The sequence below is a fragment of the Cherax quadricarinatus genome, chromosome 93, assembly GCF_038502225.1.
Source record: "Cherax quadricarinatus isolate ZL_2023a chromosome 93, ASM3850222v1, whole genome shotgun sequence".
Classification (NCBI taxonomy): Eukaryota; Metazoa; Arthropoda; class Malacostraca; order Decapoda; family Parastacidae; genus Cherax; species Cherax quadricarinatus.
Window position 1 is genome coordinate 4,189,010 of NC_091384.1, and position 21,033 is coordinate 4,210,042.

The 21,033-nt window shown below is 44.9% G+C and overlaps 1 protein-coding gene across 1 annotated transcript in view; it reads right to left on the reverse strand.

The window, feature by feature from the left end:
• Window positions 1-21,033, reverse strand: part of LOC138855409 (tyrosine-protein phosphatase Lar-like) — a 1,956,413-nt gene that overhangs the window by 514,689 nt on the left and 1,420,691 nt on the right. Inside the window, exon 6 of the mRNA XM_070104642.1 lies at window positions 5,728-5,910. Coding sequence (XP_069960743.1) covers window positions 5,728-5,910 — 183 coding nt within the window. The remainder of the gene's footprint in view (window positions 1-5,727; window positions 5,911-21,033) is intronic.

Genomic DNA, 21,033 nt, shown 5'->3' on the forward strand with positions numbered 1-21,033 from the left:
TTGGGGCGCCAGATTGCAAATTCTATTCAACAGTACAACTTACACAACCCAAACCGGCATAATTTGGGAGCTAGAAGATCACGTTTATTACAACTGCTAAACTACTGACAGAATTACAGCGGCGCAGAAAGAAAACTAAAAAGCAGATGTAAACTACACGGATTACGCGAGGACGTTTAACGAATATAATCATGGTATGACCGCATGTATAATGATGGCTCTAGGTATAATGGGGAAGAAGGTCGTGTATGGACTGATGAAGCCACTGTGTGGCGAAACGTTTCCTCAATAAAGATACCCAAGAGTTGCACATGTGTCTAATTCAACAACATGTCGGTTCTCTGAACCATTCATCTACAATCCTGTCAGACACTGCAACTTCTTGGGATCTTAATACTTGGGAATAATGGGGAAGGTAGGCAACTGGTAGTAAACAGAGCAAAACCCAGCACCGGCGAGGTAAGAAAAAATGCAGTACCCAAAGGTACTGTGCTGGCGCCTCTACCGTTTCTTATGGTCATAGTTGACACGGATTAAAACGCTCGTCAGAGTTTTGCAATATCAACTGCAGATTATACCCAGTCTGGTGTGATGCTGACCAGGTCTGGTGTGATGCTGACCAGGTCTGGTGTGATGCTGACCAGGTCTTGTGTGATGCTGACCAGGTCTGGTGTGATGCTGACCAGGTCTGGTGTGATGCTGACCAGGTCTTGTGTGATGCTGACCAGGTCTGGTGTGATGCTGACCAGGTCTGGTGTGATGCTGGCCAGGTCTGGTGTGATGCTGACCAGGTCTGGTGTGATGCTGACCAGGTCTGGTGTGATGCTGACCAGGTCTGGTGTGATGCTGACCAGGTCTGGTGTGATGCTGACCAGGTCTGGTGTGATGCTGACCAGGTCTGGTGTGATGCTGACCGGGTCTGGTGTGATGCTGACCAGGTCTGGTGTGATGCTGACCAGGTCTGGTGTGATGCTGACCAGGTCTGGTGTGATCCTGACCAGGTCTGGTGTGTTCCTGACCAGGTCTAGTGTGATCTTGACCAGGTCAGGTGTGATCCTGACCAGGTCTGGTGTGATCCTGACCAGGTCTGGCATGATCCTGACCAGGTCAGGTGTGATCCTGACCAGGTCTGGCATGATCCTGACCAGGTCTGGTGTGATCTTGACCAGGTGTAGTATACTGTTAACCAGGTCTAGCATATTATAGGGTAGATGGGGAAGCAAAGTGGCAGATGTTCCAAACGTATGAAACAGATACTAAGTTATTAGAAACAGTAAAGAATTATTACGAATAGAGTGGGACTCAGGTTAGTGTACGTGGAAGACGGCTATTTACTCACTAAAAGTAGATCTTAGACAGGACGTACAATATAACCAAGGTTGTGTTACCTTTATATATGCAATAAGATCACAGTAAACAGGTGATATCAGAATATACAAAACAACCACTGTGAAAGAATAGAGAAATTCCAAGTTCTTTCGTGACTTAAGGAACTATTCACTATTCTTTCAAGTGGTCGTTTTGTGTGTGTGTGTGTATATATATATATATATATATATATATATATATATATATATATATATATATATATATATATATATATATATATATATATGCAAGGAATTCGCAAGAGCAGGCGAAATATACACAAACACTCTGGCTGAAGGAGACTCGAACCTACGAACCTTGGAACAAGGTACGCAGTGCTTTACCAATCTACCCACACTGGACAATACCTTGGAGTCCAGCTTGCGCTAGACTTTGATCCAAGGCAGCCAGCTTTCAGGGAGAAGGCTTACAGCTTTTCATCTCATCCCCTGCAGTGTGGGTAGATTGGTATAGCACTGCGTACCTAGTTCCAGGGTTCGTAGGTTCGAGTCTCCTTCAGCCAGAGATCAGTGTTTGTGTATGTGTGTGTGTATGTGTGTGTATATATATATATATATATATATATATATATATATATATATATATATATATATATATATATATATATATATATTGTAGGCTGAGTAATGCAAAAAAAGAATGAGGAATGTGTTAGTTAAAACAGTGAAGCGAACTGTAAAGGCCACAACGTGAAGTTGTTTTTGTTACTCTGACAGACACACACAATTTCAGGTGACCTCCACAAGCTTTTGTTTTATAAATAAAAAAAAAAGTTAACTTTACCTCAGCGATGCCAACTAAGCGAAAATTCTGGGCTGTTTACCTCAAACACCAGACACAGTTTTGGGCTAATATTTCCCCGGAAGCTGTACACAGCTTCACGTTTGGCCAAGACGGTCTGTTTGTCCAGAGAAACTTTTGTGTGTTTGTTCAGTGTGTTTAATTGTTCGCAAGAAGCTGGTATTTGTTAGCCAGGCTTTCAACAGTCTGTTGTTACTACTGCTATTGTTGTTGTTGCTACTACTACTGTTGCTACTGTTGTTACTACTGCTATTGTTGTTGTTGCTACTACTACTGTTACTGTTGCTACTGATGTTACTACTGCTATTGTTGTTGTTGCTACTACTGTTACTGTTGCTACTGTTGTTACTACTGCTATTGTTGTTGCTATTACTACTGTTACTGTTGTTACTGTTGTTACTACTGCTATTGTTGTTACTGCTATTGTTGTTGTTGCTACTACTGTTACTGTTGCTACTGTTGTTACTACTGCTATTGTTGTTGCTATTACTACTGTTACTGTTGCTACTGTTGTTACTACTGCTATTGTTGTTACTGCTATTGTTGTTGTTGCTACTACTGTTACTGTTGCTACTGTTGTTACTACTGCTATTGTTGTTGTTGCTACTACTACTGTTACTGTTGCTACTGTTGTTACTACTGCTATTGTTGTTGTTGCTACTACTACTGTTACTGTTGCTACTGTTGTTACTACTGCTATTGTTGTTGCTACTACTACTGTTACTGTTGCTACTGTTGTTACTACTGCTATTGTTGTTGTTGCTACTACTACTGTTACTGTTGCTACTGTTGTTACTACTGCCATTGTTGTTGCTACTGCCACTACTGTTGTTGCTACTGCTGTTACTACCACTACTGTTACCGTTGCTACTGCTGTTACTATTGCTATTGCTGCTACTGCTGTTGCTACTACCACTACTGTTACCGTTGCTACTGCTGTTACTACTGCTATTGCTGCTACTGCTGTTGCTACCACTACTGTTACCGTTGCTACTGCTGTTACTACTACTATTGCTGCTACTACTGCTGCTACTACCACTACTGTTACTGTTGCTACTGCTGTTGCTACTGCTGTTGCTACTACTGTTACTGTTACTACTGCTATTGTTGTTGTTACTGCTATTGCTACTGCTGTTACTACCACTACTGTTGTTGCTACTGCTGTTACTACTACCACTACTGTTACCGTTGCTACTACTGTTACTACTGCTATTGTTGCTACTGCTGTTACTACTGCTATTGTTGCTACTGCTGTTGTTACTACTGATACTGTTGCTACTGCTATTACTGCTATTATTGTTGCTACTGATGCTGTTGCTACCACTACTGTTGCTGTTGTTACTAGTGCTATTGCTACTACTGTTGTTACTACTGTTGTTGCTGTTACTACTACTGTTGCTACTGCTACTATTGCTGTTGCTACTGATGTTATTACTACTACTGTTCCTACTGTTGTTGCTGCTTCTACTACTGTTGCTGCTTCTACTACTGTTGTTTCTACTACTGATACTGTTGTTTCTACTAATACTACTGTTGCTATTGTTACTTTTACTGTTGCTGTTTCTAATATAACAACTTTTCTCATTATTAATCTCTCTGTCTCTCTCTCTCTCTCTGTCTCTCTCTCTCTGTCTCTCTCTCTCTCTGTCTCTCTCTCTCTCTCTCTCTCTCTCTCTCTCTCTCTCTACAATACACACTTGCCTGTTCTCTCTCTCTCTCTCTCGCTTGTTCTACCTACTTATTACAACTCTCACCAACACAGTGTTGCCACTGTGTTAATCTGTACCTTGGTGTTACCTCCCTGACTATCACCAACACAGTGTTGCCACTGTCTTAATCTGTACCTTGGTGTTACCTCCCTGACTATCACCAACACAGTGTTGCCACTGTCTTAATCTGTACCTTGGTGTTACCTCCCTGACTATCACCAACACAGTGTTGCCACTGTCTTAATCTGTACCTTGGTGTTACCTCCCTGACTATCACCAACACAGTGTTGCTCATACAGAAGACGACTGAGGTAAATCACTCTGGTCAACATTCAAGGTAACAGTGTCCTTACCCAAAAATCTCCAGAGTTACGACTCACACTTGTAGACTGTAAACACACATGTGGGTCGTAGATGATGCGCACATATAAGTATATTGTGGATATTTAATGAACGTAGATTGTAGATATTGTTAATACAGGATGTAGACGGTCTGGAGTTTTGAGATTGATCGCGGGTTCAAACCCCGCCCGTGGTATTTGTGGATGATACAGATGTTAGGTTGTAGTTGGCTATGGTATATACATCAACATTTCATGACAGATGTTCCATGATTATTGTTTGACGCTCCAGCATCAACACCCAGGCATCAACACCCAGGCATCAACACCCAGGCATCAACACTCAGGCATCAACACTCAGGCATCAACACCCAGGCATCAACACCCAGGCATCAACACCCAGGCATCAACACTCAGGCACCAACACCCAGGCATCAACACTCAGGCATCAACACTCAGGCATCAACACCCAGGCATCAACACTCAGGCATCAACACCCAGGCATCAACACTCAGGCATCAACACTCAGGCATCAACACCCAGGCATCAACACCCAGGCATCAACACTCAGGCATCAACACCCAGGCATCAACACCCAGGCATCAACACTCAGGCATCAACACCCAGGCATCAACACCCAGGCATCAACACTCAGGCACCAACACCCAGGCATCAACACTCAGGCATCAACACTCAGGCATCAACACCCAGGCATCAACACTCAGGCATCAACACCCAGGCATCAACACTCAGGCATCAACACTCAGGCATCAACACCCAGGCATCAACACCCAGGCATCAACACACAGGCATCAACACCCAGGCATCAACACCCAGGCATCAACACTCAGGCATCAACACCCAGGCATCAACACCCAGGCATCAACACCCAGGCACCAACACCCAGGCATCAACACCCAGGCATCAACACTCAGGCATCAACACCCAGGCATCAACACCCAGGCATCAACACCCAGGCATCAACACCCAGGCATCAACACCCAGGCATCAACACCCAGGCATCAACACCCAGGCATCAACACTCAGGCATCAACACCCAGGCATCAACACCCAGGCATCAACACCCAGGCATCAACACCCAGGCATCAACACCCAGGCATCAACACCCAGGCATCAACACCCAGGCATCAACACCCAGGCATCAACACCCAGGCATCAACACCCAGGCATCAACACCCAGGCATCAACACCCAGGCATCAACACCCAGGCATCAACACCCAGGCATCAACACCCAGGCATCAACACCCAGGCATCAACACCCACTGACCACCCAAATTTTAAAGACTTCAGCAGATCAGTTAACAGACACACAGACAGTACCTTACCTTTGATGAGTTTCGAGAGTCTAGTCTCGGAGCCCGGCCATGGGCCAGGCTCGTAAAAAAATGAGATTTACCCCCCCCCCCAAAAAAAAGGTCTTTTTGGGGGGCTGTCGCTTGAAGAAAACTCAATTTTTAAGACTGACCTGATCTGAGGACGGTGTAGCGAGGGTTGGTGAGATCAACGGGTCTGTTATCCTTGAACCAGGTGATGTTTGGGTCTGGGTTACCCCGGGCATCACACACCAGCAGCGCCGTGTGGTCGATCTCCACAGCTTTGGTCTTGGGCTCCGTCCGGAAGTATGGAAACCCATTTGGCAGAGAGTTGGCTGTTGAAGAAACCAGAAGGATTAGGATTACAGAGAGTTGGCTGCTGAAGAAACCAGAAGGATTAGGATTACAGAGAGTTGGCTGCTGAAGAAACCAGAAGGATTAGGATTACAGAGTGTAGGCTGTTGAAGAAACCAGAAGGATTAGGATTACAGAGAGTTGGCTGCTGAAGAAACCAGAAGGATTAGGATTACAGAGAGTTGAGTATTGAAGAAAGAAACCAGAAGGATTAGGATTACAGAGAGTTGAGTGTTGAAGAAACCAGAAGGATTAGGATTACAGAGAGTTGGCTGCTGAAGAAACCAGAAGGATTAGGATTACAGAGAGTTGAGTGTTGAAGAAAGAAACCAGAAGGATTAGGATTACAGAGTGTAGGCTGTTGAAGAAACTAGAAGGATTAGGATTACAGAGAGTAGACTGTTGAAGAAACCAGAAGGATTAGGATTACAGAGAGTTGGCTGTTGAAGAAACCAGAAGGATTAGGATTACAGAGTGTAGGCTGTTGAAGAAACCAGAAGGATTAGGATTACAGAGTGTAGGCTGTTGAAGAAACCAGAAGGATTAGGATTACAGAGAGTTGGCTGCTGAAGAAACCAGAAGGATTAGGATTACAGAGAGTTGAGTATTGAAGAAAGAAAACAGAAGGATTAGGATTACAGAGAGTTGAGTGTTGAAGAAACCAGAAGGATTAGGATTACAGAGAGTTGGCTGCTGAAGAAACCAGAAGGATTAGGATTACAGAGAGTTGAGTGTTGAAGAAAGAAACCAGAAGGATTAGGATTACAGAGTGTAGGCTGTTGAAGAAACTAGAAGGATTAGGATTACAGAGAGTAGGCTGTTGAAGAAACCAGAAGGATTAGGATTACAGAGAGTTGGCTGTTGAAGAAACCAGAAGGATTAGGATTACAGAGTGTAGGCTGTTGAAGAAACCAGAAGGATTAGGATTACAGAGTGTAGGCTGTTGAAGAAACCAGAAGGATTAGGATTACAGAGAGTTGGCTGTTGAAGAAACCAGAAGGATTAGGATTACAGAGTGTAGGCTGTTGAAGAAACCAGAAGGATTAGGATTACAGAGAGTTGGTTGTTGAAGAAACCAGAAGGATTAGGATTACAGAGTGTAGGCTGTTGAAGAAACCAGAAGGATTAGGATTACAGAGAGTTGGCTGTTGAAGAAACCAGAAGGATTAGGATTACAGAGTGTAGGCTGTTGAAGAAACCAGAAGGATTAGGATTACAGAGAGTTGGCTGTTGAAGAAACCAGAAGGATTAGGATTACAGAGTGTAGGCTGTTGAAGAAACCAGAAGGATTAGGATTACAGAGTGTAGGCTGTTGAAGAAACCAGAAGGATTAGGATTACAGAGAGTTGGCTGTTGAAGAAACCAGAAGGATTAGGATTACAGAGTGTAGGCTGTTGAAGAAACCAGAAGGATTAGGATTACAGAGAGTTGGCTGTTGAAGAAACCAGAAGGATTAGGATTACAGAGTGTAGGCTGTTGAAGAAACCAGAAGGATTAGGATTACAGAGAGTTGAATGTTGAAGAAACCAGAAGGATTAGGATTACAGAGAGTTGAATGTTGAAGAAACCAGAAGGATTAGGATTACAGAGAGTTGAATGTTGAAGAAACCAGAAGGATTAGGATTACAGAGAGTTGAGTGTTGAAGGAAACGTCTGGGATTAGGATTACTTAACAGGAAACACTCGCAGTCCATCACACAGAAAAATAACAGGATCAATATTCAAGTTAAAACATTTAAACTCTAAAAACCTTTGAAACTTGTATTCAAATTCTTGAAATATTTGTCCTGCACATTGGTTCCTCTCACTAAGCTTACAGAGAAAACATCTGAATCAAACTGGCCAGAGAACTGGCTGTTGGAATCAGAGACCACGACTGTTTTTAACACCAGGATTATCGTAGGGTTGCCACAGCCAGAGTTAAAAATGGATTTAACAGCCAAATAAACAGTTTAACCTACCATTATTTAACCATGTTAATTTTCCTACCCTATTCCAAATGTTAATTTTTAAATGCTCCATCTAAACATAACTATTTTCTCTAATTTACTATGTTAGGTTAAGTTGGGTTATGTAAATCTATAAAACGCAGGTTTAACTACATATATGCGGTTTAAAAAAAACAGCTGTGAAACGTCTGGCAACGCAGTGGTTGAGGAGTATCAGGAAGCGTCGAGAACTTGTACTCCCTGGAACGCAGGAGGGAGAGATATATCATAATCTACACTTGGAAAATCTTGGAAGGAATGGTCCCAAATCTGCACACAGAAATCACTCCCTACGAAAGTAAAAGACTGGGCAGGCGATGCAAAATGCCCCCAATAAAAAGTAGGGGCGCCATTGATACACTAAGAGAAAACACCATAAGTGTCCGGGGCCCAAGACTGTTCAACAGCCTCCCATCAAGCATTAGGGGAATTGCCAATAAACCCCTGGCTGCCTTCAAGAGAGAGCTGGACAGATACCTAAAGTCAGTGCCGGATCAGCCGGGCTGTGGCTCGTACGTTGGACTGCGTGCGGCCAGCAGTAACAGCCTAGTTGATCAGGCCCTGATCCATCGGGAGGCCTGGTCATGGACCGGGCCGCGGGGGCGTTGATCCCCGGAATAACCTCCAGGTAACCTCCAGGTAAGCGTCCAGAACCGCACGATTATCAACAGTAGTGCCAAAATGGGTGACAACAGACGAGGAGGTATTACCAGAACCCGTATTAAGCACAGGATTCACTGGTGGCACAGGATTCACTGGTGGCACAGGATTCACTGGTGGCACAGGATTCACTGGTGGCACAGGATTCACTGGTGGCACAGGATTCACTGGTGGCACAGGATTCACTGGTGGCACAGGATTCACTGGTGGCACAGGATTCACTGGTGGAGAACACGGGTTTTAGCTTAGTGAGGTTCGTCAGGAAACAGGACAGGTGTTACCTGACGCGGGTCTTAGCCGTATTATAACCCGTCACCGTGGCTTTTGGTCATGTGACCGAGGCCTTCCACTGGCTTACCCCTCCACCCATTTCAAAATTATGGTGTTGATAACTATTATATCATACGGGTTACAGCCTTCTGAATCTACCTGTGATCGCTTGCGAGGGCGAGTCAACCTTCGCCAGCGTTGACTCGCCCTGTAGAGTCCCAGTGGTGCTCAACCCACCTACACAAGTGGGTCACATCTGATGGTCAAATGTGTGATGAGGTCCGTCCGGGTTTGTTGAGATGTGATTTGAGGAACCTACATAAGTGAATTCAGAATTTTATGTGAGGGCAGCATCCATTTCCTAGAAGGGCCACAGGTTGGGGACCCCTGCTGCTGACCATCTGGTCAACCAGGCTATTGGTGCTAGCGGTCTACAGACCCCCAAAGCCTTCACTACCAATCTGGTTAGGGACATACAGTCGGCTTGCGTGCGGCCAGCATTAACAGCCTTGTTGATTACACCCTGATCCACAGCGAGGCCTGATCACAGACCGGGCAGCGGGTGCGTTGACCCCCGAAACCTTCACCAGGTATACCCCAGGTATACCCCAGGTATACCCCAGGTATACTCCAGGTATACTCTAGTACTGTACTATGAAAAAAAGGGAGAACACTGCAGTACAGACGGTCACGTGACTTTCTTACGCAGTGTTTTACAAGGTTATTTAAGGGACCCTGCCTTTATTTACAAGGTTAAGGGGCCCTGCCTTTATTTACAAGGTTAAGGGGCCCTGCCTTAATTTAAAAGGTTAAGGGGCCCTGCCTTTATTTACAAGGTTAAGGGGCCCTGCCTTAATTTAAAAGGTTAAGGGGCCCTGCCTTTATTTACAAGGTTAAGGGGCCCTGCCTTAATTTAAAAGGTTAAGGGGCCCTGCCTTTATTTACAAGGTTAAGGGGCCCTGCCTTAATTTAAAAGGTTAAGGGGCCCTGCCTTTATTTACAAGGTTAAGGGGCCCTGCCTTTATTTACAAGGTTAAGGGGCCCTGCCTTTATTTACAAGGTTAAGGGGCCCTGCCTTTATTTACAAGGTTAAGGGGCCCTGCCTTTATTTACAAGGTTAAGGGGCCCTGCCTTTATTTACAAGGTTAAGGGGCCCTGCCTTTATTTACAAGGTTAAGGGGCCCTGCCTTTATTTACAAGGTTAAGGGGCCCTGCCTTTATTTACAAGGTTAAGGGGCCCTGCCTTTATTTACAAGGTTAAGGGGCCCTGCCTTAATTTAAAAGGTTAAGGGGCCCTGCCTTAATTTAAAAGGTTAAGGGGCCCTGCCTTTATTTACAAGGTTAAGGGGCCCTGCCTTAATTTACAAGAACTGTTACCCACATCAGCTCATTTCAAAGCCTTTTATTGTTATGAGACGTACAAGTAGAGAACAGGATGAAGTTGGAGCCATCTGTGAGCCAGCTGAGGGTCATCTGTGGGCCAGCTGAGGGTCATCTGTGGGCCAGCTGAGGGCCATCTGTGAGCCAGCTGAGGGTCATCTGTGAGCCAGCTGAGGGTCATCTGTGGGCCAGCTGAGGGCCATCTGTGAGCCAGCTGAGGGTCATCTGTGAGCCAGCTGAGGGTCATCTGTAAGCCAGCTGAGGGCCATCTGTGAGCCAGCTGAGGGTCATCTGTGAGCCAGCTGAGGGCAATCTGTGAACCAGCTGAGGGCCATCTGTGAGCCAGCTGAGGGCCATCTGTGAGCCAGCTGAGGGTCATCTGTGAGCCAGCCGAGGGTCATCTGTGAGCCAGCCGAGGGTCATCTGTGAGCCAGTTGAGGGTCATATGTGAGCCAGCTGAGGGCCATCTGTGAGCACAGTAACTTGCACCTTTGATGAGTTCCCGGGGGTTTTCCACTCCCAGAGCCCGGCCTTGGGCCAGGCTCGTCTGGTGCTTGCCAGATCATACTGAAAATGGAATAATATACAGAGAGCTGGCCATCTTCACTTCTGCCTCTGTATATGACTGAAAAAGCCTGCTGCGAAGGCGTGACGTTTCAAACACTAAAGATACCCAACTGTTACACACGTGTCTTAATCATTACTTGCCGGGTCAACCAGGCTGTTGCTGCTGCTGGTGGCCCGCTGACCCACATGTGTACCTTATTTTGTGTCACCTGATGTGAAAAAGACAAGTGGAGAGTCAAATGTTCTCATTATGAGAAAGAAATGGAACCTTATGAGACATGTCACATTATGTGAGACATGTCTGGGAAGGAGGTGGGGAGAGTCACATTATGTGAGACATGTCTGGGAAGGAGGTGGGGAGAGTCACATTATGTGAGACATGTCTGGAGAGGAGGTGAGGAGAGTCACATTATGTGAGACATGTCTGGGGAGGTGAGGAGAGTCACATTATGTGAGACATGTCTGGGGAGGAGGTGAGGAGAGTCACATTATGTGAGACATGTCTGGGGAGGAGGTGAGGAGAGTCACATTATGTGAGACATGTCTGGGGAGGAGGTGAGGAGAGTCACATTATGTGAGACATGTCTGGGGAGGAGGTGAGGAGAGTCACATTATGTGAGACATGTCTGGAGAGGAGGTGAGGAGAGTCACATTATGTGAGACATGTCTGGGGAGGAGGTGGGGAGAGTCACATTATGTGAGACATGTCTGGGGAGGAGGTGAGGAGAGTCACATTATGTGAGACATGTCTGGGGAGGAGGTGAGGAGAGTCACATTATGTGAGACATGTCTGGGGAGGAGGTGAGGAGAGTCACATTATGTGAGACATGTCTGGGGGGGAGGTGGGGAGAGTCACATTATGTGAGACATGTCTGGGGAGGAGGTGAGGAGAGTCACATTATGTGAGACATGTCTGGGGAGGAGGTGAGGAGAGTCACATTATGTGAGACATGTCTGGGGAGGAGGTGAGGAGAGTCACATTATGTGAGACATGTCTGGAGAGGAGGTGGGGAGAGTCACATTATGTGAGACATGTCTGGGGAGGAGGTGAGGAGAGTCACATTATGTGAGACATGTCTGGGGAGGAGGTGAGGAGAGTCACATTATGTGAGACATGTCTGGGGAGGAGGTGAGGAGAGTCACATTATGTGAGACATGTCTGGGGAGGAGGTGAGGAGAGTCACATTATGTGAGACATGTCTGGAGAGGAGGTGGGGAGAGTCACATTATGTGAGACATGTCTGGGGAGGAGGTGAGGAGAGTCACATTATGTGAGACATGTCTGGGGAGGAGGTGAGGAGAGTCACATTATGTGAGACATGTCTGGGGAGGAGGTGAGGAGAGTCACATTATGTGAGACATGTCTGGGGGGGAGGTGGGGAGAGTCACATTATGTGAGACATGTCTGGGGAGGAGGTGGGGAGAGTCACATTATGTGAGACATGTCTGGGGAGGAGGTGGGGAGAGTCACATTATGTGAGACATGTCTGGGGAGGAGGTGGGGAGAGTCACATTATGTGAGACATGTCTGGGGAGGAGGTGAGGAGAGTCACATTATGTGAGACATGTCTGGGGGGGAGGTGGGGAGAGTCACATTATGTGAGACATGTCTGGGGAGGAGGTGGGGAGAGTCACATTATGTGAGACATGTCTGGGGAGGAGGTGAGGAGAGTCGCATTATGTGAGACATGTCTGGAGAGGAGGTGGGGAGAGTCACATTATGTGAGACATGTCTGGGGAGGAGGTGAGGAGAGTCACATTATGTGAGACATGTCTGGGGAGGAGGTGAGGAGAGTCGCATTATGTGAGACATGTCTGGGAAGGAGGTGGGGAGAGTCACATTATGTGAGACATGTCTGGAGAGGAGGTGAGGAGAGTCACATTATGTGAGACATGTCTGGGGAGGAGGTGAGGAGAGTCACATTATGTGAGACATGTCTGGGGAGGAGGTGAGGAGAGTCGCATTATGAGAGACATGTCTGGAGAGGAGGTGGGGAGAGTCACATTATGTGAGACATGTCTGGGGAGGAGGTGAGGAGAGTCACATTATGTGAGACATGTCTGGGGAGGAGGTGAGGAGAGTCGCATTATGTGAGACATGTCTGGGGAGGAGGTGAGGAGAGTCACATTATGTGAGACATGTCTGGAGAGGAGGTGAGGAGAGTCACATTATGTGAGACATGTCTGGGGAGGAGGTGAGGAGAGTCACATTATGTGAGACATGTCTGGGGAGGAGGTGAGGAGAGTCGCATTATGTGAGACATGTCTGGGGAGGAGGTGGGGAGAGTCACATTATGTGAGACATGTCTGGGGAGGAGGTGAGGAGAGTCACATTATGTGAGACATGTCTGGGGAGGAGGTGAGGAGAGTCACATTATGTGAGACATGTCTGGGGAGGAGGTGAGGAGAGTCACATTATGTGAGGCATGTCTGGGGAGGAGGTGAGGAGAGTCACATTATGTGAGACATGTCTGGGGAGGAGGTGGGGAGAGTCACATTATGTGAGACATGTCTGGGGAGGAGGTGAGGAGAGTCACATTATGTGAGACATGTCTGGGGAGGAGGTGAGGAGAGTCGCATTATGTGAGACATGTCTGGAGAGGAGGTGGGGAGAGTCACATTATGTGAGATGTCTGGGGAGGAGGTGAGGAGAGTCACATTATGTGAGACATGTCTGGGGAGGAGGTGAGGAGAGTCACATTATGTGAGACATGTCTGGGGAGGAGGTGAGGAGTCGCATTATGTGAGACATGTCTGGGGAGGAGTTGAGGAGAGTCGTATTATGTGAGACATGTCTGGAGAGGAGGTGAGGAGAGTCACATTATGTGAGACATGTATGGGGAGGAGGTGAGGAGAGTCACATTATGTGAGACATGTCTGGGGAGGAGGTGAGGAGAGTCGCATTATGTGAGACATGTCTGGGGAGGAGGTGGGGAGAGTCACATTATGTGAGACATGTCTGGGGAGGAGGTGAGGAGTCACATTATGTGAGACATGTCTGGGGAGGAGGTGGGGAGAGTCACATTATGTGAGACATGTCTGGAGAGGAGGTGGGGAGAGTCACATTATGTGAGACATGTCTGGGGAGGAGGTGAGGAGAGTCACATTATGTGAGACATGTCTGGGGAGGAGGTGAGGAGAGTCACATTATGTGAGACATGTCTGGGGAGAAGGTGAGGAGAGTCACATTATATGAGACATGTCTGGGGAGGAGGTGAGGAGTCACATTATGTGAGACATGTCTGGAGAGGAGGTGAGGAGAGTCACATTATGTGAGACATGTCTGGAGAGGAGGTGAGGAGAGTCACATTATGTGAGACATGTCTGGGGAGGAGGTGGGGAGAGTCACATTATGTGAGACATGTCTGGGGAGGAGGTGGGGAGAGTCACATTATGTGAGACATGTCTGGGGAGGAGGTGAGGAGAGTCACATTATGTGAGACATGTCTGGAGAGGAGGTAGGGAGAGTCACATTATGTGAGACATGTCTGGGGAGGAGGTGAGGAGAGTCACATTATGTGAGACATGTCTGGGGAGGAGGTGAGGAGAGTCACATTATGTGAGACATGTCTGGGGAGGAGGTGGGGAGAGTCACATTATGTGAGACATGTCTGGGGAGGAGGTGAGGAGAGTCACATTATGTGAGACATGTTTGGGGAGGAGGTGGGGAGAGTCACATTATGTGAGACATGTCTGGGGAGGAGGTGGGGAGAGTCACATTATGTGAGACATGTCTGGGGAGGAGGTGAGGAGAGTCACATTATGTGAGACATGTCTGGGGAGGAGGTGAGGAGAGTCACATTATGTGAGACATGTTTGGGGAGGAGGTGGGGAGAGTCACATTATGTGAGACATGTCTGGGGAGGAGGTGAGGAGAGTCACATTATGTGAGACATGTTTGGGGAGGAGGTGGGGAGAGTCACATTATGTGAGACATGTCTGGGGAGGAGGTGGGGAGAGTCACATTATGTGAGACATGTCTGGGGAGGAGGTGAGGAGAGTCACATTATGTGAGACATGTCTGGAGAGGAGGTGAGGAGAGTCACATTATGTGAGACATGTCTGGGGAGGAGGTGAGGAGAGTCACATTATGTGAGACATGTCTGGGGAGGAGGTGAGGAGAGTCACATTATGTGAGACATGTCTGGGGAGGAGGTGAGGAGAGTCACATTATGTGAGACATGTCTGGAGAGGAGGTGAGGAGAGTCACATTATGTGAGACATGTCTGGAGAGGAGGTGAGGAGAGTTACATTATGTGAGACATGTCTGGGGAGGAGGTGAGGAGAGTCACATTATGTGAGACATGTCTGGGGAGGAGGTGAGGAGAGTCACATTATGTGAGACATGTCTGGGGAGGAGGTGAGGAGAGTCACATTATGTGAGACATGTCTGGGGAGGAGGTGAGGAGAGTCACATTATGTGAGACATGTCTGGGGAGGAGGTGAGGAGAGTCACATTATGTGAGACATGTCTGGGGAGGAGGTGAGGAGAGTCACATTATGTGAGACATGTCTGGGGAGGAGGTGAGGAGAGTCACATTATGTGAGACATGTCTGGGGAGGAGGTGAGGAGAGTCACATTATGTGAGACATGTCTGGGGAGGAGGTGGGGAGAGTCACATTATGTGAGACATGTCTGGGGAGGAGGTGAGGAGAGTCACATTATGTGAGACATGTCTGGGGAGGAGGTGAGGAGAGTCACATTATGTGAGACATGTCTGGGGAGGAGGTGAGGAGAGTCACATTATGTGAGACATGTCTGGGGAGGAGGTGGGGAGAGTCACATTATGTGAGACATGTCTGGGGAGGAGGTGAGGAGAGTCACATTATGTGAGACATGTCTGGGGAGGAGGTGAGGAGAGTCACATTATGTGAGACATGTCTGGGGAGGAGGTGAGGAGAGTCACATTATGTGAGACATAACATCAAAAGTAGAGTGAAAAATATTTAAGAAAAGTTCACACATGACCTCTTATACGACCTCACACATGACCTCTTAAACGACCTCACACATGACCTCTTATACGACCTCACACATGACCTCTTATACGACCTCACACATGACCTCTTATACGACCTCACACATGACCTCTTATACGACCTCACACATGACCTCTTATACGACCTCACACATGACCTCTTATACGACCTCACACATGACCTCTTATACGACCTCACACATGACCTCTTATACGACCTCACACATGACCTCTTATACGACCTCACATATGACCTCCCACCACAAGTGAAGTTATAGTCAGGTCACACGTCAGGTAATATTTATAAGTGACAGGTCACACAAGGTTGGAGGGGATGGGGAGGATGAATTTTGTCAACACAGGTCATAATTCTCACAAATTCTATTCATTACAAATGAGACTAATTTATACAACCCTGAACTTATATTCAGATGGCAATCAATACTAATTTTTATGAAGCCTGATTCAATTATATTTGGTTCAAGCCTGGAACGGCTCGACCCAACTTTCTCGGCTTTTTTGCAACCAATTCTGTACTTAAAAAAAATTCTCACGTGAATAAACAAAAGACGAGACCGTCACCCAGCTTGGAATTTCACAATTTTCACTGATATATATACCTGAGGTTATTCCGGGGATTAACGCCCCCGCGGCCCTGTCCATGACCAGGCCTCCCGATGGATCAGGGCCTGATCAACCAGGCTGTTACTGCTGGCCGCACGCAGTCCAGCGTACGAGCCACAGCCCGGCTGATCCGGCACTGACTTTAGGTATCTGTCCAGCTCTCTCTTGAAGGCAGCCAGGGGTTTATTGGCAATTCCCCTAATGCTTGATGGGAGGCTGCTGAACAGTCTTGGGCCCCGGACACTTATGGTGTTTTCCCTTAGTGTACCAATGGCGCCCCTACTTTTTATTGGGGGCATTTTGCATCGCCTGCCCAGTCTTTTACTTTCGTAGGGAGTGATATATATATATATATATATATATATATATATATATATATATATATATATATATATATATATTATATATATATATATATATATATATATATATATTATACATGTATATATATATATATATATATATATATATATATATATATATATATATATATATATATATATATATATATATATATATATATATATACATGTATAATATATATATATATATATATATATATATATATATATATATATATATTATATATATATATAGATATATATATATATATATATATATATATATATATTATATATATATATATATATATATATATATATATATATATATACATGTATAATATATATATATATATATATATATATATATATATATATATATATATATATATATATATATATATATATATGTAGTCCCAAATAGGTAAAACTTGCTATTTTGGCTTGAATAGCAACGCTCTTCTTGCCGAATAAGACAAGTGAAAATTTGTGTAATAATAATTAAGCAAAAATCATTCTGAACCTAACGAAAAAAAATTTATTGTGTTTATTATTAAATTATTGTAAACTTATCTAAAATATATTTAGTTGGATTAGGCTTGTTATAATAAGGTCAGGTAAGTTTTCTAAGGTTCCTTTGGTACAAAATTATTAATTTTTACATTAACATAAATGAGAACAATATAACTTTAAACTATAAGAGAAAATTTTAGAAAGGACTTAATTTTAAATGAGTTATTGATAATTGACCAGTTTTACCTATTTGGCACCATATGTACCATGAGTCATGGACCATGAGTCATGGGCCATGAGTCATGGAACAGTACATAACTATCCTCTCCCCCACACCTTCCAGGCAGACTCCCTGAGCCCAGACATAAGTCAGCTATTCTGGAAACATTCCAGGACTAAGAATAACCACGACACACAAGAAACAAGTTCCAAGTCCGTAGGGAATATAAGCACAAGTTTTTAGAGAAACAAGGACACACGTACAAATAGTGAAATTTTACCGTGGCAACGTTTCGCTCTCCAGGAACTTTGTCAAGCCTTTCTAACAGCCTGAAGAATCTCCTGGAGAGCGAAAGAAATGCCACATTACACACGTGGCCTTTTAACCTAACAAGTCGATAATTCCACCAAAATTATTAATAAAACGCTCAAAAAATTACCATTAAAAAAAACGCCGGCCCTTAAAAAACGCACTCAGGATACTCAACCCGGAAAAAAGTTACCTTCTGTTTAAGCACGAAAAACGTCGATTCTAACCAGGCTTTTCGCCCCCCAAAAAAAAGAAAACCGTAGAGACAGGTGTGCTGTTTTAAAAGCGAGTTTAAAAAACCCTCCTTTTCTTGTTGGTTTATGAGGTTTGAAGCCTATCTACCACACGAAGGTCATTACGGCTATACGTCCATTGTATACAACAGGTCAAGGGCATCTTAATACCTTATATAGAGAGTAAAGTCTTAGTGTATATATACACTGAGGTATATACATCTGTGAATATACACACATCTCTGTATATACATGCACATCTGTGTGTATATACATACACATGTGTGTATACACACCTGTGTGTCTAGATACACTAAGGTACATACATGTGAATATACACACATCTCTGTATATACACACACATCTGTGTGTGTATACATACAAATCTGTGTATATACACACCTATGTGTATATATACACACATCTGTGTGTATATAGACACATCTATGTGTATATACACACATCTCTGTGTTACCTATTCACCCAACGCTTCCTATTCACCCCATGATCCCTATTCACCCCATGATCCCTATTCACCCCATGATCCCTATTTACCCCATGATCCCTATTCACCCCATGATCCCTATTCATCCCATGATCCCTATTTACCCCATGATCCCTATTCATCCCATGATCCCTATTCATCCCATGATCCCTATTCATCCCATGATCCCTATTCACCCCATGATCCCTATTCACCCCATGATCCCTATTCATCCCATGATCCCTATTTACCCCATGATCCCTATTCGCCCCATGATCCCTATTCACCCCATGATCCCTATTTACCCCATGATCCCTCTTCACCCCATGATCCCTATTCACCCCATGATCCCTATTTACCCCATGATCCCTATTCACCCCATGATCCCTATTTACCCCATGATCCCTATTTACCCCATGATCCCTATTCACCCCATGATCCCTATTCACCCCATGATCCCTATTCATCCCATGATCCCTATTTACCCCATGATCCCTATTCACCCCATGATCCCTATTCACCCCATGATCCCTATTTACCCCATTATCCCTATTCGCCCCATGATCCCTATTTACCCCATGATCCCTATTCACCCCATATTTTCGTAGGTACTCTGAACACGTCACTTCCCCAACGTCTCTGTGTATGAAATAAAATACAACAATTAAATACAATAACAGGCAAACTAGTATAGACCCTCGTATACGACAGAGAATTTAATACACCTGCTGTCACTGTTAACCTAGCAGTAAGTAGGTACCTGGGTGTTAGCAGACTGGTGTGGGTAGCATCCTGGGGGACAAAATTAACCTAAGTTGCGGGAAATGATCTACCTAACCAGGAACTTTCTATATAGTATGTCATAGGTGTGAGCTATGGTCTGTATAAGTTGTATCATGTACTGGTAGGAATAAAGATTATTATTATTATTATTAGTATTGTCAAACTGAATAACATTATACGTTAAGCAGGTGCTTCAGTAGGTGAAGCAGGTAGTTCAGCAGGTGTGCTCTCTTTAATGTGGTCCTGAATGAGCCCATTATAGCTTTAGACGATAGTTAAGGAGATAGTTTTATGGGTTATGAAGAGAAAATGCGCGTGTTGGCCGTCGTGACGATGTGGCGCTGTTGGCAGAGTGACGTGTGACGTTGTATACCATGACTGAGGGTACTGTATACCCAGTTAGGTATCTTTATTCCGAAACGTATCGCCTACACAGTAGGCTGCTTCAGTACAGTTAGTAGAAGCCGTAGAGATATAAAGATGATATCATCAGTCCATCACCTGTGAAGACGTAGTCTAGAGGTGGTCAGTCCCCCAGCGTCACACTGTTCCAGATTATGGAGTAAAATTCTTCTCCAGGCTGAGGGACTGACCACCTCAAAACTGTGTTTTCAAGGGTGGTGGACTGATGACACCGTCTTTATATCTCTATTGCTCCTGCTAACTCTTCTGTACTCGACTGAAGAAACCTAACGTGTGGGCGAAACGTATCGGAATAGATACCTAACTAGTCGGTATTGTATACCATTTTAATATTGAACCCTGGTGTTACCCATACTACAGTCTTGGGATACTTACAATAAAATATCCCCAGGGTGTCAGCATTGTTACCTATACCTTTGATATACCTTTGAAGAGTTTTTGAGGCTCGTCTGGTGCTTGCCTGGTCAACCAGGCTGTTGCTTCTGGAGGTCCGCTACCCCATATATCCATCACAGCCTGGTTGATCTGCCTCCTGGTGAAGATACTTGTCCAGTTTCCACTTGAAGACTTCTACACTTGTTCCAGCAGTGTTTCTGATATCTTCTGGTAAGATGTTGAATAATCTGGAGCCACGGATGTTGATACAGTGTTCTCTTATTGTGCCCACGGATGTTGATACAATGTTCTCTTATTGTGCCCACGGATGTTGATACAGTGTTCTCTTATTGTGCCCATGGATGTTGATACAGTGTTCTCTTATTGTGCCCACGGATGTTGATACAGTGTTCTCTTGTGTCCACGGATGTTGATACAATGTTCTCTTATTGTGTCCACGGATGTTGATACAGTGTTCTCTTATTGTGCCCACGGATGTTGATACAGTGTTCTCTTATTGTGTCCACGGATGTTGATACAATGTTCTCTTATTGTGTCCACGGATGTTGATACAGTGTTCTCTTATTGTGTCCACGGATGTTGATACAATGTTCTCTTATTGTGTCCACGGATGTTGATACAGTGTTCTCTTATTGTGCCCACGGATGTTGATACAGTGTTCTCTTATTGTGTCCACGGATGTTGATACAATGTTCTCTTATTGTGTCCACGGATGTTGATACAGTGTTCTCTTATTGTGTCCACGGATGTTGATACAGTGTTCTCTTATTTTGTCCACGGATGTTGATACAGTGTTCTCTTATTGTGTCCACGGATGTTGATACAGTGTTCTCTTATTGTGTCCACGGATGTTGATACAGTGTTCTCTTATTGTGCCCACGGATGTTGATACAGTGTTCTCTTATTGTGTCCACGGATGTTGATACAGTGTTCT